Source organism: Orcinus orca, chromosome 8 (assembly GCF_937001465.1).
Source record: "Orcinus orca chromosome 8, mOrcOrc1.1, whole genome shotgun sequence".
Classification (NCBI taxonomy): Eukaryota; Metazoa; Chordata; class Mammalia; order Artiodactyla; family Delphinidae; genus Orcinus; species Orcinus orca.
In genome coordinates this window covers 43,373,703-43,389,713 of record NC_064566.1, presented here as the reverse complement: position 1 = coordinate 43,389,713, position 16,011 = coordinate 43,373,703, and the positions used below count along the sequence as shown (strand labels likewise).

Here is a 16,011-nt window from a genome sequence, read left to right as displayed (position 1 = left end):
TTCTGTCTTCTTCAATGCCAGGCCCCATGCAAGGTGCTTTCCAATATATTATGTCATTTAACCTTTGAACAAACACCCGATCAATTCATATCCATAAGGACTATAAAAGCATAATATCAAAAGAGAGTGTATAAAAATCTGTAAGCAAACCAGAGCAAGTTAGAACAGTGCTTTTCAAACGATCTATGGTGAAGGTCCAATCCATCGTAGATCAATATTTTTGTAAAATACAATATAAAAGAATAAATATAAAATTGCACTGTTAAATTGTATAAAAGTTTCTAAACACTCTAGTTTCTATATTTAGATCATCAAGGACTAACAGCAGTTTGCAGACAATACTCGTTTTCAGACTACACTTTGAATAGCACTGATTTATAATTCAGCATCCATTCCACTTGGCCTTTCAAGAGAGATTGATAATTATCTAAGAGGCAGAAAAGTTTGAATAACAAGACATCTGCATAATTCTGAGACCTTGGAATCCATTCATACCCATATAGGTTACTGTCACCTTAACGGGACTTTACCAGTCCCCTGTCTTTAACAATATAACTTCAACTATTCAAAAAAACTCTTGCGGGGTTCCTTGGTGGTGCAGTGGTTGAGCGTCTGCCTGCCGATGCAGGGGACACGGGTTCGTGCCCCGGTCCGGGAAGATCCCACATGCCGCGGAGCGGCTGGGCCCGTGAGCCATGGCCGCTGAGCCTGCGCGTCCGGAGCCTGTGCTCCACAACAGGAGAGACCACAACAGTGAGAGGCCCGCGTACCACAAAAAAAAACTCTTGCATAGAAAGATGAAAGTTACAAATAACTTTATTGTTCAAGAACCTCCCCCCAAATCTCATTGAAATGAACATAAAACACTTAAACTTTTCAATAGATAACATTAAAGACTATTTACCCTCCAAGACTCTTTGAAAATCTTGCCCTGTGTCCACCAATCCTAACCTAGTATATTACAATCCTTAGCCAAAGTTAATCAAGCACTAACCCCACTGAAAGCCCTGCCTTAAACCACATTCCAAAACCTTAGAAATATCCCTGTTGTGTTCTACCCTAGTCCAAGATGCTGCTAAGACCCTACCAAGGCAGGAATCTCCTTACCATGGTGTACAATAAACTCAGCTTTGCCTTCTCTACACCTTATTTTGCTGGTAGTTCCCGGGAGCTAGCATCCCACAATCAAGCCTTTTTTTGTTCCTCCATTTAGTCTTGCTCAATCATTTTCAAACTTTAGTATGCATAAAAATTACCAAAGAGGAGTGTAGATGCAAAAGCATGCATGAGCAGTTTAAGAGATCTCCATGTATAAATTTGACCATGTCGTATTTAGAACCTAAGCCCTGCATACGGAGATCAGCAATTGGTGAAGAATAGAGAACCACAGAACTGGAAGTGGTTCTAGGTGCCCGAACATCAGTGCATGAATCAGCTACATCAAAATCACCTGATGTAATTAATCCCTGTTAAAAAATACCTAGTCCTTGGTTTCACTTCAGATGTACTGAATCAGAATTTCTAGAGACTGGGCCCATGACTGTAACAAACTCCCTAAGGGACTGTGAAGCACAATCAGGTTTGAGAACCATTAAGTTCTCCCACCACTTCATTCTGTAGATGAAGAAACAGAGACTCAGAAATGGGAGTAAACTTGTCCAAGATCACACAGCTATTGAGGTGTGTGTCTCATGATTCCCCGATAAGAGTTCCAAGGGTGGAGATCAGATTTTGGACATATCCTTGTGTATAAAATATCCTGCACAAGAATTATGAATGATGTAATCAAAACGGGAACCTACTTTGACGTTTCAACATGTCTTTAAGGTTTATCAGGGTGGTGGTGCAGGAGCAGGTGGTTATTGTAATCTCCCGCATGAATTCTAGCAGTCATTGTGAGTTCTCTGCTTTCTACTAGGTAAGAGGAAACAGCTAAAGCATAACTTTCAAAAAAGGTCAAATTACGACTCTTAAGCAAAGACAAGATGAACACATATCTGCTGAGAATCTATTGACCACCTTGTGAAATTTATGTTCTCGGGAATCGTTGCTTGTTAGTTGGCTGAATGGCTCAAGTAAAGGTGGATGGGTTATTACAAGGCTTTAGGAACATGTCCTCAGAAGGAAGCACAGATGGCCCTCCTGAGAACTACAGGTAGGCCCTCAGAAGAGGTTCTAGGTCCAGGCAGCTACTCCCATGGTTTTTCATTACTCAGACCACAAGGCTTCTTGAGCACACTTCGTTGCTCCATTGTTTTGTTTCTCTACTCATCGGCAGGCCTGTGGCTAAAAATGGACCCCCCCAGTCTTGAGTCTGCATTATCATCGCTAAGTGCTGGACTTCTGACAACTGTCTCTAGCTTAGATTCTTGATGGAGACTATCTGATTGGCTGCTCTCCAGTCAAGCATTAGGGCCCTTTGGGTCAGGTGATCACTCAGGGTCAATCAGCTGTAGCTACTTGGAGGAAACACAGTTGCCAAGGGGTTGTGTGAGTGTGTGTGTGTGTGTGTGTGTGTGTGAAAAAGAGACCCGAAGACAGCCAGGGGAGCCCAAGTGAGAACCTCAAGTGGCCAAGCACAGTAAAATGTGCCTTTCAATCATTTCCAGCATGAGTCCTTGAAATGCTGGCTTTTGTGCCACTCCCCTGTCACTCTGTTGCTTTTATTTAAGGCAAGATAAGTTGGGGGTGGGGGAGGGGTGGAGAGGCGGTTCCCACAGGAGCCGATGGCCGTACCTTCCCATTCATGTTTCCACCTACATTTGGGATCCTCCTTTGTACAAGCCATTGAGCTGCTAGAAACACAGATGTCTCTAGGTGTTGGCCTGTACTCATGAACTTCAAACTTCTCACTCTTGGTTGGAGGTGTAGAGGAGGTTGACAGTCATGGATAAGTGCAGGAACAGCTGGATGTGTCCAGCTGGTGGGGCCCGAACACATTTTGGTTCCCTCTATTTCTTCCTGAGCAGGCTCACTCTTTCATGGGCACAAGACACGGGCCTAATAACTACAGTTTGAAATGCAGGGGAGGAGCGAGCTCCTCACCCAGCAGCCGGGCCAAATCAGCGGGAGACAGAGTAGCAGGTGGGTTCAGTTCAGCAATCACTGAACCCTGGGTTGGAGCGAGGAACTCTGCTGAGTGCGGAGCCGGGGCAAGTACGGCCTCCAGGCTCCAGGGCTCCCAGGCTGAGAGGGTCATACACACCGAAACAGGTAAGGCCGCACGTCCTGCAAGGGGCAGATCTGGGGCATCCTCCCTGCTCCGGGCAGCAGCGGGGCGCGGGCCCCGAGCGCGCAGCTCCTTTCAGGGCGGAGGGCGGCGCGAGGGAGGGAGAGAGGGAAGGGAAAGGCGAGCGTGAGCTGCCTCAAATGCTTGGAATAATTCCGCTTCCGTTTGGAAAGCCGCAGCCTCAGTCCCGCCGCGCCCGCCGCGTCCGCCCGGCGCCCGCTCCGCGTCCCGACCGGCCCGCGGCTGCCCGCTTCGTCGCCATGGCCACCTCCCCGCAGAAGTCGCCGTCTGTCCCCAAGTCCCCCACTCCCAAGTCGCCCCCGTCCCGGAAGAAAGATGACTCCTTCTTGGGGAAACTCGGAGGAACTCTGGCCCGGAGGAAGAAAGCCAAGGAGGGTGAGTGCGGCCCGGGCCGGCGAGCTGCCGGGCGGGGGGCCGAGGGGCCGGGGCTCCTCGGGCAGGGCGGGAGCGCGCCGCGGGTGCCCGGCGCCGGGGAGCGGGGCGCGCGGCGGTGTGGGCGCGCGCTGCCCGGGAATGTCTCATGGGGTCGGGCCTCGCCGCAGCCCTGCTCTGGGTCGCCCGGGCGCTGCCCTCCTGGGCCCCGCGGCGATCGGGTGTGGCGACTCGGGCCTGCAACCAGGCGACGCCCGCGCTGGGCCGGGGGCCGAGGAGGCGGCCGGGCCCGCCAGCCCGGAGGCGGCGTCCTCCCCTGGGCCCCAAGTCCCCGCCTTCTTCGCGCCGAAGGCTGGCAGTTTCCAAGTTTCTTCTGAAACTTTTCTGGGCGCCGTCATTCTCACTCTTTGCCTTCATTGGTCTTTGAAATCAGATCATTTTCTAGGCCTGCTGAAGTGTACGGTAGCAGCCTTGGCCTCTGGGTCTCTCGTCCGTCCCCAGGGCCCAGCAGGGCTCTATTAATGTGTAGATCAACACCAAATGTTTGTCGAACGAATGAGTGGAGAGGTGGCAGTCCTAGCAGTCCCGCCTTGTGATAAATGATAAACTCACACCCAAGGAGAAAACCTCGATTAGACACACACACTTGTAGCATCCTGGGATCTGATCTGACCCTTCTGTGAACTCAAGAGTTAAGGGCTCTCGCAAAAACCATTTCCTTTTTCTCACCAGGGTGAATTGAGGTGATCTTATTTTTTTCCAGGACAGTTTACATGTAAAATATTTTGTCCCATGGGCAGATTTTGCATCCCTTTTTTTTTAATTGAAGTATAGTTGATTTACAATATTGTGTTTGTTTCAGGTGTACTGCATAGCGATTCAGTATTTTTTGCAGATTATTACAAGATAATGGGTATAATTCCCTGTGCTATACAGTATATCCTTGTTGCGTATCTACTTTATATATAATAGTTTGTATCTGTAATCTCACACCCCTAACTTGTCCCTCCCTGCTTCTCTCTTTCCTTTGATAACCACAAGTTTGTTTTCTATGTCTGTGAGTCTGTTTCTGCTTTGCATATACATTCATTTGTATTATTTTTTTAGATTCCACATATAAGTGATATCATACGGTATTTGCCTTTGTCTGGCTTAATTCACTAAGCCTAATATTCTCTAGGTCCATCCATGTTGCTGCAAATGGCAGTGTTCCTTTTTTATGGCTGAGTAATATTCCACTATATATATATATATATATATATATATATGCACCACATCTATTTTTTTTAAACACCTTTATTGGAGTATAGTTGCTTTACAATGTTGTGTTAGTTTCTGCTGTATAACAAAGTGAATCAGCTGTACGTATACATATATCCCCATATCTCCTCCCTCTTGCATCTCCCTCCCCCCCTCCCTATCCCACCCCTCTAGGTGGTCACAAAGCCCTGAGCTGATCTCCCTGTGCTATGCGGCTGCTTCCCACTAGCTATCTGTTTTACATTTGGTAGTGTATATATGTCAGTGGTACTCTCTCACTTCGTCCCATCTTACTCTTCCCCCTCCCCGTGTCCTCAAGTGCATTCTCTACGTCTGCATTTTTATTCCTCTCCTGCCCCTGGGTTCATTAGAACCTTTTTTTTTTTTTTTAGATTCCATATATATGTGTTAGCATACGGTATTTGTTTTTCTCTTACACCACATCTTATTAATCCCGTCATCTATTGATAGGCACTTGGGTTGCTTCCACATCTTGGCTATCGTAAATAGTGCTGCTATGAACATTAGGGTACATGTATCTTTTTGAATTAGAGTTTTCATCTTTTCCAGATATATACCCAGGAGTGGAATTGCTGGGTCATATGATAGTTCTATTTTTAGTTTTTTAAGGACCCTCCATACTGTTTTCCAAAGTGGCTGCACCAATTTACATTCCCACCAACAGTAGACAAGGGTTCCCTTTTCTTCACATCCTCTCCACCATTTATTTGTAGCATCCTGATTTTTATTTTGAATAATGAGGTGACAGTCGGAAAAAGGGCTAGTGACTGGTGTGTAGGTAGAAGATGCTTAGTTAAAAAATTTTTTTATTTTCATAGACTTCAGTGGTTTGGGAATAAACATTTTTAAGTTTGTGATGATGATATGTAAAATAAGTTTCATGTTCCTGAGTTATCTTAAAGCATGAAAAAGAACTCAGTGTTGAGAATTATCAAGTTTGATACAAAGAACTAGACTTCTATTCTCTATATTGAATTGAGAAGCAGCAAAACATATCCCCAAAAATGTCCCTGCCCTCCCTCCAGTGTGCTTCTTTCGGAAAACCGTTGTGTGAGTAGTGTGTAGTTGGTAACAAATTGTGAAACCCTGGATTGGAGAGTCTTTTCCTAGGGATCCCTGTAACTTTTTCCTACAGTGTTCCCGATATGGGCTCTCCAGCTTGAGACTGGGCACCTGAGAATTACTGAAGCTCATGACCTACCAGAAGTGCTCACCCCACTTTGCCAACTCTTTAGAAAAGTTTACTTTATATTGAGCTCAAAGGTGGTCTCTCTGTATGTACTACTATTCTGTTCATGCAGCCAGGAGAATGAGTGGGACGGTGGCTCTTCACTTTCTCCAAGTGGTCCAGCCTGTTTTGTGGAGCCCCTTGATCAGTCCAAACATCCTCTGTTCCAGTAGCTGGTCCTCACAGATGAGCTTCATGGCCCCCTGGTATCCTATCTTTTCAGTTTCAGTCAGGGTCTGTGCAAGAAACAGAAGGGCACATTAGTTGGGATTTTTAAAATAATGTGGTGAAGGGACTGTTTACAGAGATGTGGGCAGGGTGAAGAGAACCCAGAAGGATGCTGAGACAGCTAGGAGTTACCACCAAGGGGAAGCCATTACCACCCCTAGGCCTGAAGGGCCAGGGGAGCAAACCGCAACCCACTGAGAGCTGGAGCTATGGAAGGGGCGCTGCCTGATAGGAACTGTAGCTGTAGAGGGACACAGCCACTGTCGGAAATGTGGAGATGGAGCAGGGAGACAGTGGCGCAAGAGGTACTTGCATGTTCTCTCTCTTCTTGCCCTTGAACCTCTTGCTGGTTCTTCCCATTGGCCAGACCCCGTGGGAAGTCACCAGGGCAAGGGAATCTGGGTGATGCAATACGTCGGGGTCAGCTCCCTTAGGGCGCAGAGCAATGCAGAGAGTAGATCATAGTGGGAGTGTTGAGAAACAGAATAACTAGCAGACTCTCAAAGTGAGCTGCCCAGAAGTCAACACAGTATGGTGGTAGTCCGGTCCATGAGGACAGGGCTGTCACCTCCTTTGTTCTAGCAGAGACACCACATTCTGTTAATGCAGCTGAGGCTGCTTTCCTTTATTCTGCCAGCAACATCACAGCTCTCTCTGAGCTTGTTACCAGCTCACTCAAAGACATTTTAATGTTTGTTGCTCCTAAATCATTCCCTTCCCTATCTTGGATTGGCTCAGTTGGGTTTTTGAAACCAAGGGCAAGATCTTATTTTTATCCTTGTTATAGTACTTAACTGTTAAGTCCTGATTCTTTTATTCAGTCTATTAGCTAATCCAGGGGATGTAAGGGGGTGAATGGAAGAGCATGTGCTTCTTCTAAAGGGATGCCGTCACCCAGCTATAGCCGCTTGCTGCTACATGGGGTGGTCCTGCAGAGTCAAAGATGGCAGTGGGGTTGGTCTGAAATGACCTGCTCTTGGCGAGCACGTGCTGGATCTCCGTGATCGGTGCTTTCCCTGTCAAGGGCCCACTAACCATCTCTTCAGTAGCAATAAGGCTAGGTCTTGCTCTGGATCCTGCATAAACTCACAGCTCTGTGCTTTGCAGAGACTGCCTTCTTCCATGTTCCTCCTAGTGTTCTGGAACCTCCCATTCTTCATGATTCCTCAAGATCATGGACGCTGGTCTATCCACAGATTTCCCCAGTGCTTTGGCGTAGAATTCTCCTGGGCCCAAGGACTCCCATTCATTCACTTGAAACCTGTTGTGTCTCACAGTCAGATACATGTTAGAATATTTAGGTCAATAATTTCATATTAAAAGTATGTTTTCCTAAGAATACCTACTAACATATCATAGAATGACTGGCAGTCTCATAAGAATATAGTAAAACTAATGATCACTCCTGTGTTTCATAAGAAAAAAATAGCATGAGGGAGGCAAGAGAGAATAGAGGCTAAAAGCATGGTCTTTGGGACCAGACATATTTGGGCTTGATTTCTGGTCTGGCTATTTATTGCTATGACTTCGGACAAGTTCCTCAATGCTTCGAAACCTCTGTTTTTTCATCCATAAAATGGGAATAAAAATTCCTTCCTTACATGGAGGTTGTGAGGCTTAAATGAGACAAAGCATGGCACAAATAATGGAAGCTATTAAAATTGACGGCTCAGTTTTAAATAGTCTTTCAAATTTGAAATAGTCTTTTCATCGTGGACTGCAAGAAGATTCTGCAGGTTCTGCAAAAAGCTTCACATGACAGTATGAAGCCTGTGTAGCACTCTTTTGGTCCTTTAGAAATGAGGGATCTTTCTTTGCAAGTCAGATCATCCTGTTTCCCAAGATGTCACATTTCAGCATTTACAAATATCTGGTCCCATTCTCATGAGTCGTAGCTAGGTAGCTTTTGTTTTTCCTCTGTGGATCTTCTCGTTTTGGGTTTCCAGTCCCCATTTATGCTGTGTAGTTCTTAGACTAGCCTTTCAGAGTCTACTTGCCAAAGGGCCTCTTTTCACCTGCCTTCCTCCAAATCTGTCTTCACGACTTGCTCTTTCCAGGAATGTCATCTTGAATTGTATCTCCCAGCTGAAGGTGTCCTAAATTAGGCCTGCAGCAATGGTTATTCCTATATTTTAACCACTTATTTATCATCCCTCAGAGTTTTTACATTTTGTCTGGTGCCCAAAGTGTACCATTTTGGTTCTCATTGGCTGTCCCGTGTAACTGGGGGAAATCCCCAAATTCTGCAATAGATTTATGGTTTCTAGAGTGAGCAGAAGCCTCAGCATTGCTGAGCAATCCTTCTCTCCTAATCAGCTTGCATCTTCATTTTCCAAAGTGCCATGTTGAAACCCTTGTCACTCAAGCTCTTCCCCAGACCTTGAGATAGAAAATTAAGTGCCAGGTATGAACTTGTTCAAATTTTCTTCACCCCCCCCCCACCCGCCAGTCCCATCTGTATCTACACCTGTCCTTTCCTGTCCCCTCCCTCTCTTAGTCCCCTCCGAGGAGGTCCTTTCTTCCCTTGCTCATGAGGCCCTTCACTTCCACTTCTTCCCAGACTTGGCATAGCCATATCGTTTTTCTCATATCCCCAATCTTTTTCATGCTGCTCTAGCACCTTAACATCTGCAAATATGCTTGAGTCTTTGCCATTTGTAGACACTCCCGATGCTGGTTTCCTCTTAGTTGCTCACCAGAGGCCTTGGAAAAGTTGTCTGCACTGGCTTCCCCTTTCTGAGCTCCTAGTCACTTGCTGATCCACTATTCCCATTGTTTCACCAGTTATTTATTGAGTTGCCTGCCATGTGACAGGCACTGTGTTAGGTGCTGGGATATGGCAGGGAACAAACAGACAGACATCCCTGCCTTCATGAGCTTGCCTTCTAGTAGAAAAGACAAGATTAATTGGTAAAATGTACATATTGTATTAGAGTAGTGATAAGTGCTCTAGAGCAAAATAAAGCAGGGAAGGGGGAAATGGAGCGTTGTGGAGTGAGGGAGGAGGGATGGTTGACAGTTTTAAATAGGGTGGCTAGAGAAGGCCTCACCGAGAAGGGTTTACTTGGGTAAGGTCCTGAGGAAGTGAGGGAGCACAGTATGTGTATCTTGGAGAAGAACACTGCAGGTAGAGGGAATGGCAGATTCAAAGACCCTGAGGCGGGAGTGGGCCTGGTGTCTTGAGGACAACTGTGGAAGGTGGTGAGGTCTCAGGGGTAATTAGAGTGAGGGGACAGCTGTGTAGTGTTCTGGAGGCCATCGTAAGCCTGGGGCCTTTACTCAGAGGGACGTGGGAAGTTTTGTGCCGAGGAATAATGTGATCACGCTTGCTCTGATGGTGGTAAGTGGCTGAGGGGGGCAGGAGTGGAAACAAGGAGGTGAGTTAGGAGGCCACTGTAATGATCCAGGTGAGAGACAGAGGTGGTCTGGCACTGAGCGGTAGCAGTGGAGGGGTGAGCGTTCAGTTCTGGATATAGTTTGAAGATACAGTGGATAGGATCTGTTGAAAGATCGGATGGAAGGTGAGAGAGTAGAATGAAGATGACTCCAGGGTTTGGGTTTGAACAAACCCAAAGATGGAATTGACGTTAACTGAGTTGGAGAATTCTACAGGAAGAGCTGATGTGGGGAGAAAGAGCAGGACTCTCTTTTGGACCTGTTTAGTTAGAGGTGCCTCCTGGACTTCCCGGGGCCATATTGAGTTCGCAGTTGGTTCTAGGAATCTAGCTCAGGGGAGGGTTCTGGGCTGGAGACACCTCCATGTGTAGGTGTACTTAAAGCCATGAGACTGAAGGAGATCATCAAGGAAGGACTTAGAAGAGGTTCATGGACCTTCCAACATTTAGAAATTGGGAGATGAGGGGGAACCAGCGAGAGAGGCTGGACAGGAGTGACCAGTGTGATAGGAGGGGAAGTGGGAGAGTGTGGACTCCTGGAAGTCGATTGAAGAATTTATTCTGTTCCCAAGATTTACACTTCACTGGCTAAATTCTCCAGAATCCAGTCTCCTTTTCATCGTCGCTCCACTTGGGCTCTTGGTGGCGTTCGTATTATTCAACTTTTTCTTTTTATAAATTTATTTATTTATTTGTTTGTTTGTTTATTTATGGCTGCATTGGGTCTTCGTTGCTATGCACGGGTTTTCTCTAGTTGTGGCGAGCAGGGGCTACTCTTCATTGTGGTGCATGGGCTTCTCATTGCGGTGGCTTCTCTTTGTTGCAGAGCACAGGCTCTAGGCGTGCAGGCTCAGTAGTTGTGGCTCGCGGGCTCTAGAGCACAGGCTTAGTAGTTGTGGCAGATGGGCTTAGTTGCTCACGGCATGTGGGATCTTCCCAGACCAGGGATAGAACCCATGTTCCCTGCATTGGCAGGCGGATTCTTAACCACTGTGCCACCAGGGAAGTCCCTCAACTTTTTCTTTCTTAAAATTTCTTAAAATTCTCTTCTCCCTTGATCTCATCCACACTGAATTGTTCCCTGTGTCTATTTTTTTTGGACTCCTTCTCGAGCTTCTGTTATTTGTTTACCTCTCAGCAGCATTTCCCGGGGTCCTGACTTCACCTGCTTTGCCCTCTCATTCTGTTTTCCTCTCCATGGATTTTCTCACTTACTCCCATGGCTTCAAGGGCCACCTGCCCATTTGTGGTTCCCCAATCCACATCTCAGATCCAGATCTTGTATCCAGATACATCTTTCCACTGTCTCCTGGATGTGTCACGGGATCCTCGATTCAGCATGCCTGTAATGGAATTATTATGTGTCCCACTTGCCCAAATCTGCTTCTCCTCTTCCACCATCCCACCAGCTGCCTAAGGTGGAAATGTTGCAGTTGTCCTCTGTTTCAGAGGTCAGCAACTTTTTTCAAAGAGGCAGGTAGTAAATATTTTAGACTTTGCTGGCCCTCTGGCCTCTACACAGCTCTGCCCTTGAGGCCACAGATGATAGGCAGATGAACCAGCGTGGCTGTGTTCCAATGAAACTGTACTTATGGACACTGAAGTTTGAACTTCACATAATTTTAATATGTCACAAAATATTTTTTCTTTTGTTCTTTTTCAGTCACTTGTAAAATATGAAAACCGTTCCTAGTACTGGGGCTGTGCAAAAATGGATGGAGGCTGGATATGGCCTTGGGCAGTAGTTCGCCCATCCCTGCTCTGTTTCATCCCCACAGCCAATCATCTCTCACGAGGTCCTGCTAATTCTGCCATCTAAATATTGCTGCCTTAATGCAGGCCTCATGAGTGCTCTTTGTCTTCTTTGGGATTGCTTATTTTATTAATCTTCAGCGTCTTTATTTTCCACCTGAAGTATTGCCGTATCCACCCCACTAGTCTCCCTAGCTCTGGTCCTTTTTTGTTCAACCCACCCTTCATCCTTTTGCCGATACGTGGTTTTATTAAGCACCGAGATAACATCTCCCCAGCAAACTTCTTAGCGTGGTGTTAAGTCCTTCACAGTTTTTCCGTGGTCTGCCTTTTTTTTTTTTTTTTTTGGCGGTACGCGGACCTCTCACTGTTGTGGCCACTCCTGCTGCGGAGCACAGGCTCCGGACGCGCAGGCTCAGCGGCCATGGCTCACGGGCCCAGCCGCTCCGCGGCATGTGGGATCTTCCCGGACCGGGGCACGAACCTGTGTCCCCTGCATCGGCAGGCGGACTCCCAACCACTGCGCCACCAGGGAAGCCCCGTGGTCCGCCCTTTTGGTCTAGTCTCCATTATATCCCTTTCAAGAAGCCTCCATTTTAGCTATACGAAAATGCTCTTCATTCCCCAAACACATCATGTTCTTCCACGTGTTTTCACCTTTAGTCATGTGGTTCCATGTTTCTGGAATGACCTTCTTCCCTTCTCTCTGCAACAAACTCCTGTTCAATCATTGAGACCCAACTCAGATATCCCGTCCTGCTTGATGCCTTCTGTAGCTCCCCTAGGAAGAGTGAGACGCTTCCCTTTGTGGGAAGACGCTTCCTTCTGTGCTGCCATGTGGCTGTGCATGTCACATTCTGATGAGAGTTCTCCTCCTGTGCCCCTCCTGCCTGGCATAGTATTTAACACATAATGATATTGCAGTTTCTATGGAATGAATTTCCCCGTATTTACCTTGGAGAAAACAGCGCACCACTAACTGGTTGTGTAACCTTAGACAAGTCTCTTCCCCTTTGCCCGTTTCTAACATCAGGCGATTAGGCTAAGTAACCTTTCAGGGCCCTTGCAGCTCTGGTATTCTATGACTTCGGAGCTCTCATTTCACCAGGCTTCTCTCAAATTCAGTTTTATTGTCTGTGTAGGGTGGTCTGGGAGTGACATCATCACAAAGACCTCTTTCTTTCCTCCACTAATGAAGGCACCTCTGTGTCGGGAGGAGGAGATGGAAACCAGGATAAGTGGGCTGCGGCCCAAGGACACCTCCATATTAGGAATCGGTCTCCTTGTCTCATGGAATATCTCCATTTGGTTAACAAGCGCAGCTCATAATTATGTTTTAGCCATTAGTACAGGAGGAGAGATGAAATCCTTATGTAAACATGTGTAAGCATCTAAAATCTCCACTTACTGCCATGGGAAAAAGAACACAGTTGAGGAAAGCGCTACAACAGTTTTAATAATAAAAGGCTTTAAAAATACTTTTAAAAATAAAAATAAAATACCTTAAAAAAAGATGTAAACATTCTCTTACATATTCAATATGTTCTGTAGCCTGCAGTCAGTAGGAAATCCAAATGAGGGCTTTGCCTGAGGACCAGGACCCCCGGGACAAGATGGCCTCATCCTTTCTTTTCCATCTTCCCTGTAGACTCCAGAGGACAGAAGTTGTATTTGTTCTGTTCACATTGTATCCCAGGTGCCTAGCACAGCATCGGTACTTAACAGGTGCTCTGCAAAGCAGTATTTAAGTGCTGGAAAGGTCAGTGGGGATAAGATGCCCAGGTTACTTCGAACTCTGCTCTAAGCTTCGATGACTCTTCTGGGGCCTTGATTCCATCCAGGCCTCGCTTCTGGCTGTGTGTGTGTGTGTGTGTGTGTGGGTGGCTTAGAAAACTGCCTCCCCACTCCCCTCAGGAATCTCTTTGTGGGAAGACATTATCACTTAGCTCTGTTATTTGACAAACACACAAAGGACCCCAGAGACCAGAGGTGTGGGTCCTAGAATCTGTGGGCGCAGATTGGGCAGCGGCAGCAGAGCGCCTGAGAGGAAGCCCACTGGCCAACGGTGGGACAAGGCCAGCATTCTTTGTTTTCATTTGTGGAAATGGCATTGCACACGTTCATGTTAAAGTACTTCAATGAAGAAGGACCGAGGTGGAGTAGCCTAATTGCAAGGTTTGGGGGAGACAAGAGAAACGTGCAGATGGAACTCTACAAGAGAGTTTCAGAATCCCTTTCGTTCCTCCAAGTTGGCCCTGTTCCCCCGCCCCGTTTATCCCTTCTTGCCTCTCTCAGCTTCATTTACTCACTAAGTGCAGAACTAAGGAAATCTGAAAATCGGCCAGAGCCCGGCCACGATTGTTACTTCCCAGCAAGGGAGCTCCATCACTACAACTCTCCCCACTCCAGCCCACCAAGAAAAAGAACCTCCCAAAGCAGAGGGTGACTGATGCCAGGCCCCCCTGAGCTCTGCCTCGCTCCTGTTCATGGTCGCTGCCTCCTTGTCAGGCCCGGGAAGAATATCTGTGTGGGGTGGGAGCCCTCTAGCACTCGCTTACAGTCTGGTTCTCCTAGCATTTACTAAGTGATCATTCTGTTTGCTCCGAACATACCCACCTGCCGCAGCCTTAGAAAAACCAACTTTGTGACTAGTGTCATTGGCTTCCCTTCAAACCAGCCTTAGGGAAATGTTAGGCCATGGATGGAAGAAGCAGTGAACTTCATCAGCTTAAACAGAAATAGTCTTAACTACCGCACACTCTCCTGGGGGAAGGAAGAATGAACCAAATCACTTAGCTCCTGACTTTTTAAATAAAAGTTGTTTTTTCTTCCCCATTATAAAATTAACCTATACTTATGGGATTTATGGGAAAATATAAAGAGAAAACAATCATGCAATGTTCCAATTCCCAAAGGCAATCACTATTAGGATTTGGGGTAGGTTTTTTTTCTCCTTTTTCCTTCTTTATAACTTTTCTTTTTTTATAATTGTAATTATACCATGTATATTATATAGATAAAAATTCTGTATCTTTATTTTCATTTATTATAATGTAAATAGTTTTCACGTTATTATAGTTTTTAATTAAACATACTTTTTATTGGTGCATAATATTCCACCGAGTGAATGTCCTATTGTTTACTTAACCATTTCTTTTGGTGCTTTTAAAAATTTTTCTAGAAATAATGCCTAAAGTGTTGTTGTTTTTTTTAAATATTCAGAGTAATTTTTTTTGACTGGAGCTCCAGAAGTACAATTATAGGGTCAAAGGGTAACAGTTGGCTTGCTTACTATCAATATTTCATAATTGATAACCAGGAGACATGACTGCTTTTGGGTCTGGGTGGTCTTCCTGGTAGGTTGTTTGAAAGTAAAACCAACATTGTTAGGCTGAAAGTTTCTGTTCTGGCAGGACCAGGTCACCTGTGGGGTGGGGTAGGATGGGAAATGAATGGGTCAGGAGAGCACAGATTTCCATCCTGGCCACTGATACGTGCAAAGTAAGCTTTAGTACAGGCAGGTCTTCATTTCAGAACATCCTCTCATGGCCGTTCTTCACCCTTCCATGGCCTGGTCTATAACAGGACCCAAGGTGTGTCCGCCTTGGCGATAATCATCCTTGAAGTCACAGCTGCCACCCTTTGTCACTCTGAGTTCTCACCAGGCGCATGTAAGACCCAGTGGAGGTTTGTTCAAGAAGCCCCTCCTTCCCTTGATCACTTCCTCCCATCTCCTAACCTCTGAATTCTTGGACTTGCCCCACAAGTCGGTAACCACAGACAAATGGGAGGTAATCGCAAGACAGGGGGCTGAGTGCCACAGCAGACAAATCTGGATCTCAGGGGTGAAGGGCCCCTTAGGCGATGTGGTGCTTTCAAGCTGGGTCTTGAAGCCAGAGGAGGAACCCCACAGGCTGACAAGAGAAGGGACGGGATTCGGGAGCCTTCTGAGTTTCAGGCTGGATTTTGACAGAGTGGGCAGGGCTGATGCCTCTGGGGCTCAGTTTCCTCAACCTGCTTAGGAGGCAGTAGTCAGGTGTCCCATTTCATCTCCTGAGAATGGATCAGAGGCAGCTGGAGCATGTAATTATCACACCCAGCACCCCAGGGAGTATTTCTGGGGAATCACTTGTGGAGGCAGATCCCCTCCCTAGGAGTGATGTATTGCGGGCATTTATTTCATCGCTGAGTCATATCCCATTTCTCTTCACTCATTCCCTTATCTCTTTTAAAATCCAGAGGCAACTCCCCTCTTCTAGGCTGTGAAAAACGCAGCCTGACCCTGAGGAGCTGGGGATGATGCAGCAGATCTCCTGGGGCTGATGATGTTGGATGGCAGATGGGCAAGGCTGCCGGCCTGTGTCTGCTCCCTCAATGATGTAAACCCAAGGTCGCAGAGCTCCCGACTACACCACAGGGCTCGGTGGAGCCAGGCTCTGCGCTTGTTTCTTTCTAGGAAACGTTCATCGGTAGAATAATCTGCCAATTGCAGTATTACATTGACT

General features: G+C 46.6%; 1 protein-coding gene across 1 annotated transcript in view; it reads left to right on the top strand.

Moving 5' to 3' along the window:
- The first annotated feature begins 3,065 nt into the window (after window positions 1-3,065).
- PARVA (parvin alpha) overlaps window positions 3,066-16,011 on the top strand; it is a 181,040-nt gene continuing 168,094 nt past the window's right edge. The window contains exons 1-2 of the mRNA XM_004279175.3: window positions 3,066-3,213; window positions 3,403-3,625. Of these exons, the coding sequence (XP_004279223.2) occupies window positions 3,490-3,625 (136 nt within the window). The 5' untranslated portion in view covers window positions 3,066-3,213; window positions 3,403-3,489. The remainder of the gene's footprint in view (window positions 3,214-3,402; window positions 3,626-16,011) is intronic.